The sequence below is a fragment of the Panthera tigris genome, chromosome D2 (genome assembly GCF_018350195.1).
Source record: "Panthera tigris isolate Pti1 chromosome D2, P.tigris_Pti1_mat1.1, whole genome shotgun sequence".
Lineage (NCBI taxonomy): Eukaryota > Metazoa > Chordata > Mammalia > Carnivora > Felidae > Panthera > Panthera tigris.
In genome coordinates, this window is record NC_056670.1 from 5,010,296 (window position 1) to 5,029,476 (window position 19,181).

The 19,181-nt window shown below is 41.6% G+C and overlaps 1 protein-coding gene across 3 annotated transcripts in view; it reads right to left on the reverse strand.

Annotated features, from left to right (window-relative positions):
- Positions 1–19,181, reverse strand: part of PRKG1 (protein kinase cGMP-dependent 1) — a 1,248,331-nt gene that overhangs the window by 97,590 nt on the left and 1,131,560 nt on the right. For all 3 annotated transcript variants that reach the window (XM_042959915.1, XM_042959911.1, XM_042959912.1), the window contains exon 9: positions 14,752–14,826. In XM_042959915.1, coding sequence (XP_042815849.1) covers positions 14,752–14,826 — 75 coding nt within the window. The remainder of the gene's footprint in view (positions 1–14,751; positions 14,827–19,181) is intronic.

Here is a 19,181-nt window from a genome sequence, read left to right on the forward strand (position 1 = left end):
TTGAGAGAGCGAGAGAGAGACAGAGTATGAGTGGGGGCAGGGCAGAGAAATGGAGACAGAATCTGAAGCAGGCTCCAGGCTCTGAGCTGTCAGCAAAGAGCCTGACGCGGGACTTGACCTCACGAACCAGGAGATCATGACCCGAGCCAAGGTCAGACGCTCAACTGACTGAGCCACCCAGGCACCCCGCCTTCATTAGATTTTACATTTCTCAAGAGGAGGGAAAAAATATCCTTTCTTTTGTATTCTCCTTGTCTAGTATATGCCTGGTATGTTTGAACTGAAAAAATGTTGACCTAATTCATTCTTCACAATAAAGATGTACTGTCCTTTGAATTCGGAGATGACACCACCATCTGAGCACTAATTAACTGACATGGGCATCACATATGGCAAGGTATACATCTTGCCCCCTCACTTCTTGTCTCCTCCTTGGAGTCAAATGCCAACATTTTCAAGGCACCCGACTGACTAAGGAGTATAATCTGTAGCCATGAGATAAGTCTAAGTATTCAATGCCCACAGGAGAAACCATCTACTTTTAAGAAGGAAATGAAATTATAGTTAATAGTACAACTGACTTGGGAGGCATTTATACTGATTCATGTTTCTAAAATTTTTATAATGTTTATTATTTTTGAGACAGAGGAAGACAGAGCACGAGTGGGGGAGGGGCAGAGAGCGAGGGAGACACGGAATCTGAAACAGGCTCCAGGCTCTGAGCTGTCAGCACAGAGCCTGACGCGGGGCTCGAACCCATGAACCACGAGATCATGACCTGAGCCGAAGTCAGATGCTTAACCGACTGGGCCACCCAGGCGCCCCATTGATTTATGTTTCTAAGCTTTTTTGACTATAGTCACATTAAGAAATACATTTTTTGTCAAACCCATCCTTTACACCCATTATATATTTATTTTTTCCATATATATATATATATATATATATATATGGAAAAAATATAATACATGTAATGGAAAAACTCACAGATCAATACTACAACATACATGAAATAATAAAAATACTGGTCATGATTCACTACATGAACGTCACGATCCCTTAAGGGTTTGTGGACCTGTAGGTTGAAAAACACTCTGAAGGTTTACTCTTTTATAACAATCCCAGCAGACAACTATTTTATTTTTATTCAAAAATATTTTATTTAGCTTTGAGAAAGAGCGATTGAGAGTGTGCATGAGCAGGAGAGGGGCAGAGAGAGAGGGAGAGAGAAATCCCAAGCAGGCTCCAGGCTGTCAGCACAGAGCCTGACAGGGGCTCGAACACACCAACTGTGAGATCATGACCTGAGCTGAAATCAAGAGTCCGACGCTCGACCAACTGAGCCACCCTGGAGCACCACCCCCCGCACCACCCCCCATACTATTTTAATCGTTATTCGCCTTTGGGTCATTTGGCAACAATCCCAGATCATCTGTATTCCCAATCCTTGCTGGCTTTCTTGTCTGGCACAGAAATCCCAACATCCGCTGCATTTCACATATCCACTTTCTGTCTAAGGATGCCCAGATGACATCCCTCATGGACCGATGTGGCCAGCTCTCTCTGATTGCTTCTGGCTCTTTCCTCAGTCAGCAGGGAGTCAGCCCCACTGGCCTTTGGCTCCCCGAGGCACGCGAGGAATAGTAATCATGCCAGCGGGCCGCACTGTGTTGGCAGAATCCATTGCTGGTGATTACCGCAAAAGGGGAATTTAAAGAATGTCGTGCCCTTTCTGTCTCAGAGTTAACAAAACCATGTTGACAGAGCTTGTAATGTAAAAATGCCCCTATTTGAAGAGACTGTCAAATTTGTGATCCCTGGTCCCCAAACGCACGTCCCTGATTGCCCGGAGCCCCTTCACCCTCTTTTATGCGGCATTCGGTGTAGCAAAACGCACCTGTGTCCTATCACCGATGTAACACCAGACTTCTATTACCGATGTTTCTTTTACCTAAAACCTGTTCCTGTGTTTTCTGTCTTAATGCAATGTCATGTTTGACTGTCATCACCCCAGGGGCTTGATGACGAGAAAGAATGCTCGTTGTATTGTACACAAAGTAATTACATTTGAGAGTATTGCAGGGGCTCAGAATCTAATGTGAAAAACGTCAATCAACAATGTGCAGCACAAAAGGACACAGAATTTTCCAGCTGTAAAAAACCCACGAACTCTAACATCTCAAGACAATAAAAGAAAAATCTAACATCTTAAAACAAAAACAGAAAAAACATCTAATAGCAAAGTTTTAGCACCCTGGTAAGCCAGATTTTCCTAGTGAGTTAAGTGTCCCATAAAGCTTAAAATTCTGCTTCTTTGAAGGAGAATTTTTAAAAAAATATTGAGTATGAGGGAGAAACCTAGAAACCTTAATTGAATGTGGATAAATTATTTTGTATAGTTTGGTTGCATTCTAGCATTTGAATTAATGACAGTTTTGCGAACCTGTGGAGCAAAAGTCTTATCTGCTGGCAATTTTTGTTGCTCCTAAGCTTTTCTCCTGGAAGCAAAACTATAGGAAAGTAAGGCTCATTTTCAACATTTGAAAAAAGCCTATACCCAGAAAAACATAATTTTACTGCCTTTTCAAATAATTGTCATACCTATTTGTTTTCTATTTATGGCAATGGTTCTGAACCAGGGGAGAGTTTGTCCTCTCCTCTCTCCCTCTCGCAAATATTTGCCATTTTTTTTTCAATTTTAGAGGAAGAGAGAGAGAGAGAGAGTGGGGGAGAAAGGCGGTGGGGAGGAGGGGGGCAATGGGGGAGAAAGAGGGAGGGAGGGAGGGGGGAAGGGAGAGAGTGAGAGCACGAGAGAATCCCAAGCAGGATCCATGCTTTGCACAGAGCCAGATGTGGGACTAGATTCCAGCCAGGACCCAAGGATCATGACCTGAGCCCAAATCAAGAGTCAGACACTCAACTGACTGAGCCACCCAGGCCCTGCAATTTGGCAATTTCTAGAAACATTTTTGATTGTCATGACTTGAGGGGTGGGTGGGGGATATGCTATTGGCTTCTAGTGGTGTGATGTAACCGAAATATATATTTGGTCCTTGTCCTTGGCTCTTGGCACAAAGCCCCTCAAGCCCTTGGGCCCTTTAGAGTGATAGCTGGTAGCTGTGTCTTTGGTATGCTACGGAGATGACTGGTGGGCGGGGCCCCCGGATAGCTTTCAGGGTGGCTGACCAGCAGAAAGAGAAAGCACAAGGAAGGGCTGGAAACTTAAGTTCCGCCCTCCCAACTGGAGAGGGGTGAGGGGCTGAGGTTGACTTCAGTCGCCAATGGCCAATGATTTGATCAATTCTGCTTACATAATGAATCTCCATTAAAACCCCTGAACAGTGGGGTGAGGAGAGCTTCGGGGCCAGTGATCATATCAAGTTGCTAGGAGAGTGAGGTGCTCAGAAACGGCATGGAAGTTCTGTGCCCATCCACCCATACCAGTCTTCATTTTGTCTGTTCCTGAGCTGTAGGCATGACAATAAACTGGTAATGGTAAGGAAATGATATTCCCCAGTTCTGTGGGCCATTGTACAACCTGAAGAAGGGGTCATGGGAACCCCTGAATTATAACCAGATGGTCAGAGGCATGTGCGACACCGTGAGTGGTGTCTGAAGAGGGGGGCAGTCTTGCGGGACTGAGCACCTCAGAACTCACTGGAACTGTAGGACACGTAGTTAGAATCCAGAGGGTAGAAGGGCTGGATGTTGGTGTGGAAAAACCCCACTCATGTATCAGAAGTGTTGTGAGTAAAGATCTCAGAATAGGGTAGACACCAGGGATGCTGATAAGCATCCCGTGATGCACAAGACAGCCACTCACGGCCAAGGATTATCCAGCCCAAAATGTCAATAGTGAGTGCCAAGGCTGAACAACTCCTGTTTATATGCATAGCTGTGTAATATTTCCAAGATTAGAAAAATAGCGGAAAAAGAAGCTTATGAATAAAACCATTTTAGGCATAATGTTTACGACACTATTAAAATTACAAGGTGGTGACTGTAGATGACTGCTGATGTCAGAGGGAAATTCAGAATGGATAAATTAAAAACAATTTAATGTTTGGTTATTTTTGAGAGAGAGAGAGAGAGAGAGAGAGAGAGAGAGAAAGAAAGAAAGAAAGAAAGAAAGAAAGAAAGAAAGAAAGAAAGAAAAAGAAAAAGAAAGAAAACATAAGCAGGGGAAGGGCACAGAGAGGGAGACACAGAATCTGAAGCAGGCTTCAAGCTCTGAGCTGTCAGTGCAGAGCCCGAGGGGGGCTCAATCCCATGAACTGTGAGATCATGATCTGAGCTCAAACCGAGAGTCAGACGCTTAACCGATTGAGCCACCCAGGTGTCCCGAGAGTGTAATCTTAATTCATCATTTTAGGAACCTGCTTTATTTCCTTTTCAAGGATATTAGGATCATTATTATTCAATATGTTCAATCAGTAATTTATCTACATTGTCTAAAATGTTTGAACCGCTTCTGAATATTAGAGTAACAGCTTTTGTTTTTTATATCCATACATATCTGATATAGTAGGGTAGAAGCTGGCTGCCTGAAGTAATTAATACAGTTTATAAAGTTGACTAATGTTTGCAATTTATGCATTGCAGGGAAATAGCGTGATACACCCAAATGGCTGTGAACATCAGCCATATTTCACTTCTGTGATATCTCATCTTCCTCAAATAACAATTTAGAGACATAAACTCACACCATGCACTGTGCTCGGTGTATTGAAACAATTTACACTGCCATTTTAATTCATTATTTAAAAATCATTTTTTTTTTTCTACAGGGATTCATGGGCAAAGTATTGGTATAACATTTCCCGTTTCCAAGGAACTCTATAATTTTCAAATGGCATTTTATTGAGAGAGAGTCTGGCTTATTATCATATCTAAATGTCAGATTGGCAAGAGAAGATTGTATGTATAATGATGAAAATGAAAACTGCTGTTTCTAAAAGCTCATTTATTTAGCTACTATGAGTTATCGAAGTGTTCTTCAAGCAAAACTGCATAATTTTTGATTTAAATATTTTGAATAAAGCATGCACTAACGGCAATGCGTTCAGTTCAGTTCCTAAGAGGAAAGAAATGTAGCTTTAGTGACTTTCGTTAAAATACAGACCCACAAATTATTCCATGATCTTTAGGAGCCTGCTTGCTACTGACAACTACAAAGATGTCTTCACGATAAATTTAGAAAACAACACAGGTCGAAAGTATTGTTTCCATGGAAGGGAGTTATGCGTCTAAAAGCATGGCTTGTTAACTTCCCCATTCTAAGCATCTACATTAGAAAGGATTTATCACAAGGAATATCATTTCTACAGATTGGGAAACAGGTCCAGAGAGGCAAGTGCTAGTTGCTAGACCCTGTGCTCAAGGTCAAACGGAGAAGCACTCATAGGTGCTGAGACTAAGGTGGCAACTCCCATCTCCAAAGCGATTGCCTCCTTGCCTCCTGCCATGTGCCCATGGCCTCCCTCCCAGAGATGAGTATCAGCCTCCAGCTCCCTAGGTTCAAGGTTTTCTCCCTAGAATGGCTCAGCCTTCTATGTATGGCAGTGTTCGAATTAGGCCATATGCTATCTCCAGTGAGAGAAACAGCTTGCATGGACAAAGAAAAGGTATTTTAGTCAAAGATTATTATTTTTCAGCTGAACCTGCTGAGAACACAAGGGATATACTAGGTATTCCTATTTTTTGCTCTTTAAAAAGTACGTGGGGAGCCTGGGTGGCTCAGTCGGTTAAGCGCCGACTTTGGCTCAGGTCATGATCTCAGGTTTGTGAGTTCGAGCCCCGCACCGGGCTCTGTGCTGACAGCTCAGAGCCTGGAGCCTGCTTCTGATTCTGTCTCCCTCTCTCTCTCTGCCCCTTCCTGCTCGTGCTCTGTCTCTCAAAAATAAATAAACATTAAAAAAAATAGTTAAAAAAATAAAATAAAAAGTACTTTATCACAAATGGGCTCTAGGAAGGACGTCAGCCTGTCAAAAAGACTCTTTTCTATCTTGGGCTCTGGAAACGCAGACCTCATTGCCACATGGCAATCATCCTTACAAATCATCCTTACAATGTATAGAGCCCTTGATGTGTTGAAAGTAATTTCCGGTTGTTATTGTCTAACATGTCAATGGTGGAAAGGAAACACCCTTTCTTTCCAGAACAAGAAAACAGCCTGTAATCAAATGGTTTGTCAACAGCACTAGAATTTTTAATTATCATTAGTCCTCTGCTCTGTCAATTACAAAAGGTTGCCTGCCAGGACATCCTGGGATTCACCTTTATAAAGTCTTGCTACCTAGGGAGTCTGAAAGATAAACGTTGCAGAGAAGAAATTAACAAACGGCCTTTGAGAGTTTCACATTTTTAATGAACAGAAAAAAAAAATACCCCTACCCAAGGCCAAGCAGTTTTATCCTGAAAATCATTTTCTAACAGAGCGACCGATTCAGTATCCCTGCACCTGAAAGAGACACAGACTTGGACGCTCTGTAGTTACAACCCACAGGGAAGTTTTAATCTGTTAGCACCGCTGGCCCCGGCAACGGTTCCCTACCTCCTCCCGCCCTGACTGCACGTACGGGAATTTGAAAACCAAGCGGCTCTTGCACAAAGGAGAGCCGGCTTATTAGAGGGCCAACCACTGCAAATTTCTCAGTCTCCTCTGCATTTGCCCTGCAATAAAACGGAAAACAATTTTTATTGCCCAGAGGATAGGACTGTCTTCTGGGTACCCAACCCTGGAAGTGGTCAGCAAGTTCTGGTTCTGGTTTGAGGGCTATTTCAGAATGCCATTCACTGTTCTTTCCACTTAATTGGTGCCGAGTCTCCATTTTGGAATAGGATTTCGCTCCCTTGCATTCTTTCCATAGAGGGAGACACAATTTTCCAGGCTCATTTCCCTGAGAATTGCTTACATCTCGACCGCGTTAGCTTAAGTAAACTGTTGATAAGATTGTGGGAATACTAAGGTCTTTACCCTCAAATGCCTGGCAGACAAACACCAGTAAGAAAGGCCAAATTTTTAAAGTCAGGGTGTTCAGAAGAACAACCCATATGTATTGGATTGTGCATTGAGAATCTCATGTTTGTGAGATGCTAGCCAACCCTGGGGCGTTTGGGAATAGGTTACAAATAATGCAGGCCTGTGTTCTGATTTCCACAGCTTCGTTGTTTGGAGACACATTTGATGAGTGAACATTCAAAGGCCCGAGGAACATGCCAGAGAGCACAGAGCACCTGCCCGTGACAGCAGAGTGAGCGCTAAAGGGTCGTCTCTGCTAATGAAACGAGAGAACATTTTGACTGCCGTCACGTTGTGTCCAACGACAAGGCTTGGCACCAAATGCAATTCTGAAAATACCGGACTGACTAAAACGTTCCTTTGCAGATGAACTTGTAAACAGAAGGGGGGCTTTAAATCAAGGAGGACTAATCATGGAAGCAGGAGTAAAAGTTTTATTTGGACTGAAGCCTAAAGGCCAAACAAGTGGACCCTATGCAGGCAATATTTGGTCTCATCCAGAGGAAGAGACTGTGTGTGGGATTTCACTGTTTCGTGGCAGTAAGTCAGAGGCAGTCCTGGTGCCTCTGTTTTTGGGGCACCACTTTTTTTTCTCGTGCACTGATGATAGGATCCTGCTTTGCACACTCTCCTCGTTCCTGGCTCCTTTCTATAGTTTCAGCTTTCTTGTTTGCTTTTGTTTCTTTCTAGGTGAATCTGTTTTGGAAGTCCTTTTTCCAGGACAAGGTGGAAAAGAAGTGGACAGTGGTGCATAGTGAGGGGAGTAAGGCAGGACTAGATGGCGGTTCCAATGGTGCCTTTAAGTCTTTGGTCATTTAGAGGCTCCTTGCCCAAGGTTGGTCCCTCTTTCCTCTGTGTGCCCAGAGGGAGGATCAGCTTATCTCTGGAGGAAAAAGGAACTTAAGTACATATTTATGCTAAGATAGGAGGAAAAAAATATATTGATTCCTCTTGGGGGAATTCAATTTTTATTCCTTCATTCATTCATTCATTCCTCCCTCCCTCCCTCTTGGGAGAATTTTACAGTTTTACAGAGACAGAGGCAGGGTGCGGATTAGCATTTAAATCTAAAGGAATATTACCTAATGAAAAAAGAAAACGAAAAACCTTCTTAAGTAGGAAATCACATCACAAAGTCTGCTTTTGTCTGTGAGGGTTACAAGGACCTGAGACCAACTTGCCCAGACTTTTCTATTCTGTCTCTCCTGGATTTAACATGTTCCTTTCTCTCCCAATATTGAAGATCCCTACATATCTCTATTTTACCTGAAATTTCTTATACTTTCATAGAAGCTCATTGACTCTTATTTTTTCACAGCAATTTCATCTTGAGCCCATGTGAGGGGACTCAGCCCTGAGCTAACCCTAAAGTGAACCAGTGGTTTGATAAATCCAGTGGGCATTTGTTAACTGACACACTAGAACTCTCAGCAGCGTGCAATGTCATTGTCTCCTCCCCCTATCTTGAAACACACTCTGTTCTTGGCTTCTGTGATGCATCTGGCTTTGCTTCTGAGCTCTCCTTTTCTGTGTGTGTGTGTGTGTGTGTGTGTGTGTGTGTGTGTGTGAGAGAGAGAGACAGAGACAGAGAGACAGAGAGATCCTTCTCCTTTCCCTGATTTTTAAATGCTAAAGTTCCTCAAGAATCAGCCCTCAGTACCATGATGCTCTAATTCCCTACTTTCTGCCTCATGCACATCTTTAATTTCACCTACCACGTCAAAGCTCATAATTTCCAAGTGAGTACCAACCTCTCCCCCGAGCTCCAGGCCTGCCCAACCGGTTTCAAGGGCAGCTCATCTATTACCCGAACAAAAATCAATTCACTAGCACTGCCCCCCCCCCCAAACCTGGCCACCATTCAACCTTTCTGCCTTAGCGAACGCCCCTGTCTTCCTCGGACCTCCAGATGCCAAATCCTTGCGCTGGCCTGACCTTGCTCCCCTTGAGCACCAACATCTACATCCGTGCAGAGACCTCCTGGCTTTGCCATCTGACTATCTCTCAAATGCTTTTCTCTATTCACCCAGCCCTCATTCAAGTCCTGTCCACAATCAGCTTTTCCCTGCAAAATACTCTGCTGGTTCTCTCTGCTTTCACTTCACAGTCTTCCAGCCCCAGAGGAAAGGATGTTCAATTAGCAGGTCACCCAGCTCATCTCTTCTGGTAACTTACAAGCCTGGAGTGATTTTCCTAAATCCTTAACACCCGATCTTAGACTTTCTCGGTCCCAGCCTGATTGCACTTTGGTTCCTTGAATATGCATTCTGTGCATACCCATCTAGAAGGTTTGCAGATGCTATTTGTCTAGCTGCAATGCCCTCTGCATTTACTTGCCCAGCGAATACTAATTATTGCCTAACCAGCTAATTCATTAGAATTCAGCTCAAATCTAGATAAAATGTCACCTCCTCTGGGAAGCTCTCCCAGAACCATTAACGTGTGTCTCTCTCCCTCACGGCACCACACGCATCATGAAGGCAAGGAGCATGCCTGTTGTATTCACCGCTGTATATGCAGCATTTTGTAGGAACCCAGAAAGTGTTGAATAAAATGCGTGCATATGACAAAGTGAATGAACACAGCAAAGGCAGGTACGTGAGGAGCTGCGGACTCATCGCAGGGCCTTCGAATCTATATTCGTATCAAGGGGTGTTGTAGATTAAAACACATGACTGGACACTCATTTGTAGCTTTGTATAAATTTCACCATGAGAAAGAGTCCCTCACGGAGAACGAAACTGAGAAGCCTCAACTTAGATCATAAATAAACGCATTTACGAATCTACATTCTTCGAGCTGTCAGAGCAGCAAGATCCTTAGTATTAGAAAATAGGCTTCCTACTTAGTCTGCACATTGTGAAACACAGTGCCTGAGTCATCATTAAGTGAATTTCGAAGTGTTTATTAAACGAATATGTATTCTCACAGGGAAATAACGCATACCTTTCATCACGAATGCTACTTTCCGCTCTAAATAAGCCTTAATGATGCTTAACTTTGATCTGCTTTGTCTCTTCTAATGTCTTTGTGATTACAACTTCATATTTTAGAAAGAGAAGCCCTTAGTGGATAATTAGCAGCAATCAAGAAAAGCTTAAACAAGCCATAAAGGTAAAGATTCTGTCAAGAATAATTTTCTTTGTCGGTAATTTATGTGGTGAGAGGGGCTGAAGGCATATATCCAGCAGCAGGAAAGTTCGAAGAACCATTTCACGAGAACACTGCTCTCAAGCCAACCTTTCTGGACCAGCCACCCACACCGGATGAGAGGAGTGTTTCTGAAAAGGATGGTTTGTACATTTTGTGTAGGAGTCCGCCACTGAAGCCTGATTACGCTAACAGCTAATTAAGTTCTAAACATCTCAACTGCATCTATCTTTATAGTCAGGCCTTTTTTTTTTCTTTTTTCCTCCTTTTATCCAAATAGTCATAGTCGATGAGACAATACCAACATAAGTTCACAGGGATAAATACTGTGATCATTTCAGTCGGATATTAAGAAATACTACCCTCATCTTCGGTGAATTCGGCAAAATCACGGAGACTCACACGGCAGAGCCAATCAACACCTCGGTTCTCAACGGTACAGATTTTGTGATCTATATAGAAATTTAGAGGCATTACAAGAATGATCCAGGGAATTGAGACCAATTAGAGCGTGCACCTAGTCCCTGAAGTGGCAAACCTTAGAAGCTCCTTAAATATGAGATGAAGGCACAATACACTTAAGGGGAAGAAATTGAATAAAGAGACAACAGTGTTAACACAGATAGACATTTAAACTTGTTAGTTCAACTAAAAAGCTCTGCCTTGGGAATAATTCACAGTTTACCTCCGAGAGAGAGGACACCTAGTTAAAATGATACTTTCAACCTCAGAAATCTTCAGATATTATTGATTTTTTCCCATTTTTCAAATAATATTAAGGAACGTGGGTTATGCATTCATTTGGATTTAGTATTAATTGAACTAGAAAACTTTAACCTCTCCTAGTGAACTTATATTCAAGTATAATAACTAATTTATAGTCTATCAAATTTATGGTTCAAGTAATATTTTGAGCCACTTAGATGCAACTAGTCATTTGCTGTTCCTCTTTGTTCTTCAATCATAATTGAACTTTCTTTTAGCCAAATGTTGCTATTTTTTATTTATTTTTTTTAACGTTTATTTATTCTTGAGAGAGACACAGAGCAAGACCATGAGCAGGGGAAGGGCAGAGCGAGAGAGGGAGACACAGAATCCCAAGCAGGCTCCAGGCTCTGAGCTGTCAGCACGGAGCCCAACGCGGGGCTGAAGCTCACGGACTGTGAGATCATCACCCGAGCCGAAGTTGGACGTTTAACCAACTGAGCCACCCAGGCGCCCCTAAATGTTGCTGTTTTTATCAAAATGGTATTTATGGATATTTTCCAGGCTAGGTGAAATTTCATGACATTCTACCGAAGTGAGAGCAGTTTGTCCACATACGAGTAAAGAGTTCCTGGCCAGGTAAAGTTAGTTTTATGTAATCAATATGCAATAATTATCTATAAATCAAGCCACTTATCAAAAGCACTAGGATATGCTTCCAGTGATTAATTCCACCAACAGTAACATTCCCTTTACAGCCCTTTATCATTCACAAGGCACTTCTACATACTCCTATCAATTAACTCACAGAAACACCATTTCAAAAGTAAGATGAGGCCATCAAGAGGCAGTGTAACTGGACTAAGACCAGGTGGTTGGAAACGATAAAGGGGGGAAGCAAAGCCCGAGGCTGTGGCCCCACGTTCAGGGTACTCTTCACACAGAATCTGTTCCAGTGAGAAGTATGGTCACCCTTCCTGGCCTGTAATTGTCAGATCTGAACGTTGCTGTATTTGTTTTCCCTGTTGTCTTTGGTTGAAGCACGTGTGAATGACCTCACAGATGCCCAGAGTTCATGAGATACAAACACAGTCATCTTTATAGAGCCAGGAGGACGCTGGGAAGGATACAGCTAAGTCAAGGTGCTTTCCCATCACTGACCCATTTCAAGCCTGTGACCAGACTCAACTTTGGGTCAACAGGACTTACGCAAAAACTTTCATTAAAGAATCTAACATTTAGCCGAAACAGAAATAGACCATAGAATGCTTTAGTTCAAAAGAGGTATGGGGCGCCTAGGTGGCTCAGTCGGTTAAACGTCCAACTTCAGCTCTGGTTATGATCTCGCGGTTTGTGAGTTTGAGCCCTGTGTTGGGCTCTGTGCTGACAGCTCAGAGCCGGGAGCCTGCTTCGGATTCTGTGTCTCCCTCTCTCTCTGCCCTCCCCCACTTGCAGTCTGCCCCTCTCTCTCAAAAATTAATAAACATTAAAAAAAATAAAATAGGGGCGCCTGGGTGGCTCAGTCGGTTAAGAGGCCGACTTCGGCTCAGGTCATGATCTCACGGTCCGTGGGTTCGAGCCCCGCGTCGGGCTCTGTGCTGACAGCTCAGAGCCTGGAGCCTGTTTCAGATTCTGTGTCTCCCTCTCTCTCTGCCCCTCCCCTGTTCATGCTCTCTGTCTCAAAAATAAATAAATGTTAAAGAAAAAAAAAATTAAAAAAATATGTGGCTTTATTTTCTCAAGAATTATTTTTTGGGGGTGCCTGGGTGGCTCGGTCGGTTGAGCGTCCGACTTCGGCTCAGGTCATGATCTCACGGTCCGTGGGTTCGAGCCCCGCGTCGGGCTCTGTGCTGACAGCTCAGAGCCTGGAGCCTGTTTCAGATTCTGTGACTCCCTCTCTCTCTGACCCTCCCCTGTTCATGCTCCCTCTCTGTCTCAAAAATAAATAAAAGTTAAAAAAAAAATTAAAATAAAAAAAAATAAAATAAAAGAGGTCTGACTTTTTCTAGTAACTGCAAACATACGTACACAGTTGCTCATGTAGATTTTAGATGAATTTTCAAGATTACCAGACATTATATATATACAAAAGGTGTATAATACGACACATATTTATATGGAATGACCCATGGTAATCTTAATCGACTATAGATACTCAAGAAAGATATGCTAACATAAATTATAAAGATGAATTTTTATATCGCAAATGTTCCGCTAAGGATAAAGTCCAATAATAACAAGGGGCTTTTATTACTTTTAAAACTGATAGGGTAGCTTAAATGGCCCCCTCTGCCATCTCAGTAGGATTAGTGCTAATACCAGAAGCTAAACTTAGCATTAATATGTATTTTGACCGAGTGTAGGAAAAAACCCCAGAAAATTAATATGTACCACCCACAGTACAGGAAATCCGATGACTGTGTGCAGTTTGGCGTTAAAACTGCCTAGTGCGATTCCTGAGCAAATCTTGGCAAAGGCACAGCTGCCATTTGACCTCCGGATGTGCGTGTCTGTGTCCCTCCAAAGAGTGGAGGAAACAGAAGCAACCATACGGGGAAGAAATTGTGAATAGATTGACAGCTTTGAAGATAATAGAATTTTATCAGTCAAAATGAATTACGGTACTTATTTTTTTTTTTCATTCTAGACCAAAGTTTTAATCTTCCTAGATTCTCAAGGCAAAAGCAATTAAATTTTTTTTTTTTTTTTTTTTTTGGCTTTTGAGGTTACTACAAAACCAACCAAATTCTGCCCCTGAACTATCTCTTTACTGATAAATTTTTGTCAGTTTAATCCTTCAGGTGTCCTGTGTGATATCACTACTAAATTGCTTTCACTTGAATTAGTTTGGGGGGGGGGCAGAAGAGGGGAGACTTATAAAGATTGCCATTTTGTAAAACAAACCTAGATTTTTTTGTCAGAAAAAGCCAATCTCAAATAATTTCAAATCTTTGTCAAACAAGTTAAGGGTTTTTTTAATTTTCATTTTAATTTTTAAAAATTTACATCCAAATCAGTTAGCATCTAGTGTAACAATTTCAGGAGTAGATCCCTTAGCGCCCCTTCCCCATTTAGCTCATCCCCCCCTCCCCACAACCCCTCCAGCAACCCTCGGTTTGTTCTCCATGTTTATGAGTCTCTTCTATTTTGTCCCCCTCCCCGTTTTTATACTATTTTTGTTTCCCTTCCCTTATGTTCATCTGTTTTGTCTCTTAAAGTCGTCATAGAAGTGAGGTCATAGGATTTTTGTCTTTCTCTGACTGACTCATTTCACTTAGCATAATACCCTCCAGTTCCATCCAGGTAGCTGCAAATGGCAAGATCTCACTCAAAAAAGTTAAAGGTTTAAAGTGGATACAATTGGATTTATGTCAGTAGATACAAAAAGGATAATTAATGGGATATGTACTATCTCCGATCATTCTGGAAACTTAGTGCCTCGGCAGTTCAAGGGAAAGCAACAGAGCAACAGGGTATTTGCAACGGGAAATACTTCAGCTTTGTTATTTCCCCTACAGTTTCACAAACAACTGTTGTGCACTGTGGCCGCCATTCATCCATCAAGTATTTTCAGTGGGAGAAATAATGTTTGCATTCAATTATTTATAGGGGGTTTTAAACTTACCATTTTTCCCTTGTGGAGATGATCTTGCTCCCCAAATTAAGATTTCATGTTTAAGAAGAGACTTACTGAGGAAGCATCCTATGTAGTAACTACCTTGAAATTTGCTAGTTCCCCCCTCTGAAGCAAGTGATTTCTTCTGTCAGAGTGCTGGGATTTGTTACGTCCGACAAAACAGTTAATCTTCTATTTATTCAAAATCAACTTTGAAAAATCAAGACTAAAGTCAAAGGAATAAAAAAATATCACTTACTTTGCTTTAGCTTCTGCGTCCTCATAGGCTTTATTAGACACGTCATCCAGTCCTCCAATCAAATGCTTGAAAGAGCTGTAAGGAAAAACACAGTCATCAGGATAAATGCTCTGCAGAGTCCTAACAATGACTACCTCGTCAATGATACATTGAAACAATCTAAAAGGATCTAACCAAAAATGAAGTCAAACATTTAAACCAGATACGTCATTAAGAAACATATCAGATAATGATAGTGTCTCTGACAACAGTGACCTATTCCATCGTGTTTACCTCCGTGGTTCCCAGCACCTAGAACTGGACCTGGTGAAAGGAGATATTCAAAGAACGGCTGGAATAAAATCTGTGACACACAAAAGGACATAGGTCACAAAGTGGGTCAACTTTACTAGGGATCATGACAAGATCTACCAATTATGGAATGCCTACTGCATGCCTACTGTGGGCACTCTTCTTTTAATTATCATGAACATATATTGATTCCAGGTCTACAACACACCGTAAAAGACAAACATTATTATCTCCACGTGACAAAACTGTAAACTAATCTTCAAAGGCAAAATACATATGCAGAAGACAGGCACACGACAGAGGAGAATTATAGGAGAGTCAACTCGTTTTGGACGGATGAAGATACTGACTTTAGGATCAACCAGGAAGGGTCATACACCTGGGCAAACCCAATCTATCCCATAGCCTACACGGACCTAGAACTGTGTTCAGACTTTATATAATGAAGTCCCATCTATTATAGGTCTACAACATAAAATATTACTGGGCCAGCACAAAAGGAAAACACACACACACACACACACACACACACACACACACACACACACACACACAAGAATTACCCTTGAAAATTACCGAATGCAACCAGATACCAGAACTCTTATGTGCACTACCTTCTGGCAAGCAGTGAACTGAACAGAGGAACAAAAGGAAAATCTACATTCAAAGTGCTCACATAATAATCAGGGCCCTCACTTACATGGTGCTTATATGCTGGCTACCATTGCATGCATTTTACATGTAGTAACAAACACTTTAATTGTTACAGCAACCCTGTGAGTCAGAATTACCTCCACTGCATAGATGAGCATCCAAAGGCATGAGAGGTTATGAAACTGACCTGAAGTCGTACAGCCCAGCAGCGTGAAGGCTGGTAGGGAAGGAGGCCACCATTCCCCCTCATACCCTCAAGACCTACACTGCGGCTTCTGGCCAAATCACTGTGCCTTCACGACAACCATAAAAGCCCCAGCGACGTCTAGCCTACGCATGGAGAATGGCAAAGAGCTGTAAGGAATTACATTTTAATTTTAAACCTCTAGAATCTCAGTGCACAGAAAAAGCTTCGTGTGAGTATCAAATAATAAAATATGCCTGGTCAGGTCCTGAAACATAGGGTTATTTGTTGATTTAAAGTTAAACATTGCTTAACCACTTTGACACACACTGGTTTTTGTTTTTGTTTTTATGAAAAATGTGTAAAGAGAGACTTGACTCTTCCTTGGAGGCTGGCCAAAAGGAGACAGGGCGGGTACGACATCAGTCCTGTGGGTAATGATCTCATCTGGGGGGCAGGGTAAGTGGAATGCTGAGCTAAAACATGAAGTATTTCTCATACAAAAAGGGACCAAAAGGAAGAGACAGAAGACTAAGGAATCAAGAACCACAGAGCATCAAGTTTTCTGAGGTGAACTGCATTAATGAATGTCAAATGAATGGAGGCTGCCAAAGGCGATGGTCCTTATACAACTTTCCAAAGACATATAATTAGTGATAAAATAAATGATAAATAATAATCCCCTGCGGGGCTGGTTCAATATCTGCAAAACAATTAATGTGACCCATCGCATCAATAAAAGAAAGGACAAGAACCATAGAATCCTCTCGAAAGATGCAGAGAAAGCATGTGACAAAATATAGCATCCTTTCTTGATAAAACCCTCAAGAAAATAGGGATAGAAGGAGCATACCTTGAGATCATAAAAGCCATATATGAACGACCCAACGCTAATATCATCCTCAATGGGGAAAACCTGAGAGCTTTTCCCCTAAGGTCAGGAACGAGACAGGGAATATTCACTCTCACCGCTGTTATTCAACATAGTATTGGAAGTCTTAGGCTCTGCAATCAGACAACACAAAGAAATAAAAGGCATCCAAATTGTCCAGGAGGAGGTCAAACTTTCACTTTTGCAGATGACATGATACTCTATATGGAAAACCCAAAAGATTCCACCAAAAAACTGCTAGAATTGATCCATGAATTCAGCAAAGTTGCAGGATATAAAATCAACGCACAGAAATCGGTTGCATTCCTATGCACCAACAATGAAGTGACAGAAAGAGAAATCAAGGAATCAATCCCATTTACAGTTGCACAAAAAAACCCATAAAATAACTAGGAATATATCTAACCAAAGAGGTGATAAATCTATATGCTGAAAACTATAGAAAGCTTATGAAAGAAATTGAAAAAGACACACTAAAAATGGAAAAAGATTCCATGCTCCTGGATAGGAAGAACAAATATTGCTAAAATGTTGATACTACCGAAAGAAATCTACATATTCAATGCAATCCCTATCAAAATGACATCAGCATTCTTCACAGAGCTAGAACAAACAATCCTCAAATTTGTATGGAATCAGAAAAGACCTCAAATAGCCAAAGCGATCTTGAAAAAGAAAACCAAAGCAGGAGGCATCACAATCCCAGACTTCAAGCTATACTACAAAGCTGTCATCATCAAGACAGTATGGTACTGGCACAAGAACAGACACTCAGATCAATGGGACAGAATAGAGAACCCAGAAATGGACCCACAAACGTATGGCCAACTCATCTTTGACAAAGCAGGAAAGAATATCCCATGGAATAAAGACCGTCTTTTCAGCAAGTGGTGCTGGGAAAACTGGACAGCGTCATGCAGAAGAATGAATCTGGACCGCTTTCTTACACCATACACAAAAATAAACTCATAATGGATGAAAGACCTCAATGTAAGACAGGAAGCCATCAAAATCCTTGAGGAGAAAGCAGGCAAAAACCTCCTTGATCTTGGCCGTTGCAACTTCTTAACACATCTCCAGAGGCAAGGGAAACAAAAGCAAAAATCAGCTACTGGGACCTCATCAAAATAAAAAGCTTCTGCACAGAGAAGGAAACAATCAGCAAAACTAAAAGGCAACTGACAAAATGGGAGAAGATATTTGCAAATGACAGATCAGATAAAGGGTTGGTATCCAAAATCTACAAAGAACTTATCAAACTCAACACCCAAAAAACAAATAATCCAGTGAAGAAATGGGCCAAAGACATGAATAGACACCTCTCCAAAGAAGACATCCAGATGGCCAATCGACACATGAAAAAATGCTCAACATCACTCATCATCCGGGAAATACACATCAAAACCACAATGAGATACCACCTCACACCTGTCAGAATGGCTCACATTAACAACTCAGGCAACAACAGATGTTGGTGAGGATGCGGAGAAAGAGGATCTCTTTTGCATTGTTGGTGGGAATGCAAGCTGGTGCAGCCACTCTGGAAACCAGTATGGAGGTTTCTCAAAAAACTAAAAATAGAACTACCCTGTGACCCAGCAACTGCACTACTAGGCATTTATCCACAGGATACAGGTGTGCTGTTTCGAAGGGACACATGCACCCCCATGTTTATAACAGCACTATCAACAATAGCCAAAGTATGGAAAGAGCCTAAATGTCCACCGATGGATGAATGGACAAAGAAGACGTGGCATATATATATATATATATATATATATATATATATATATATATATATATGTATATATATATATGGCATATATATGTATATATATATATGGCATATATATATATGTGTGTGTGTATATATATATACACACACACACACACACAATGGAATATTACTTGGCATCAAAAACAATGAAATCTTGCCATTTGCAACTACATGGATGGAACTGGAGGGTATTATGCTAAGTGAAATGAGTCAGTCAGAGAAAGACAAAAATCCTATGACTTCACTCCTATGAGGACTTTAAGAAACAAAACAGATGAACGTAAGGGAAGGGAAACAAAAATACTATAAAAACAGGGAGAGGGATGAAACAAAAGAGACTCATAAATATGGACAACAAACTGAGGGTTACTGGAGGGGTTGTGAGAGGGGGGATGGGCTAAATGGGTCAGGGGCACTAAGGGATCTACTCCTGAAATCATTGTTGCACTAGATGCTAACTAATTGGATGTAAATTTAAAAATAAATAAATAATAATAATCCCCATAGTGGAGATCAGTGTTCAAATATGATTTCTGCCATTGTTCTTTAAATGGTAGAGTTTCCCACCTTCCCATAGAACGTCTCAGTCACTGCCAAGGGAAATTCCCTATGCGAGATGGGTTTAAGATTCT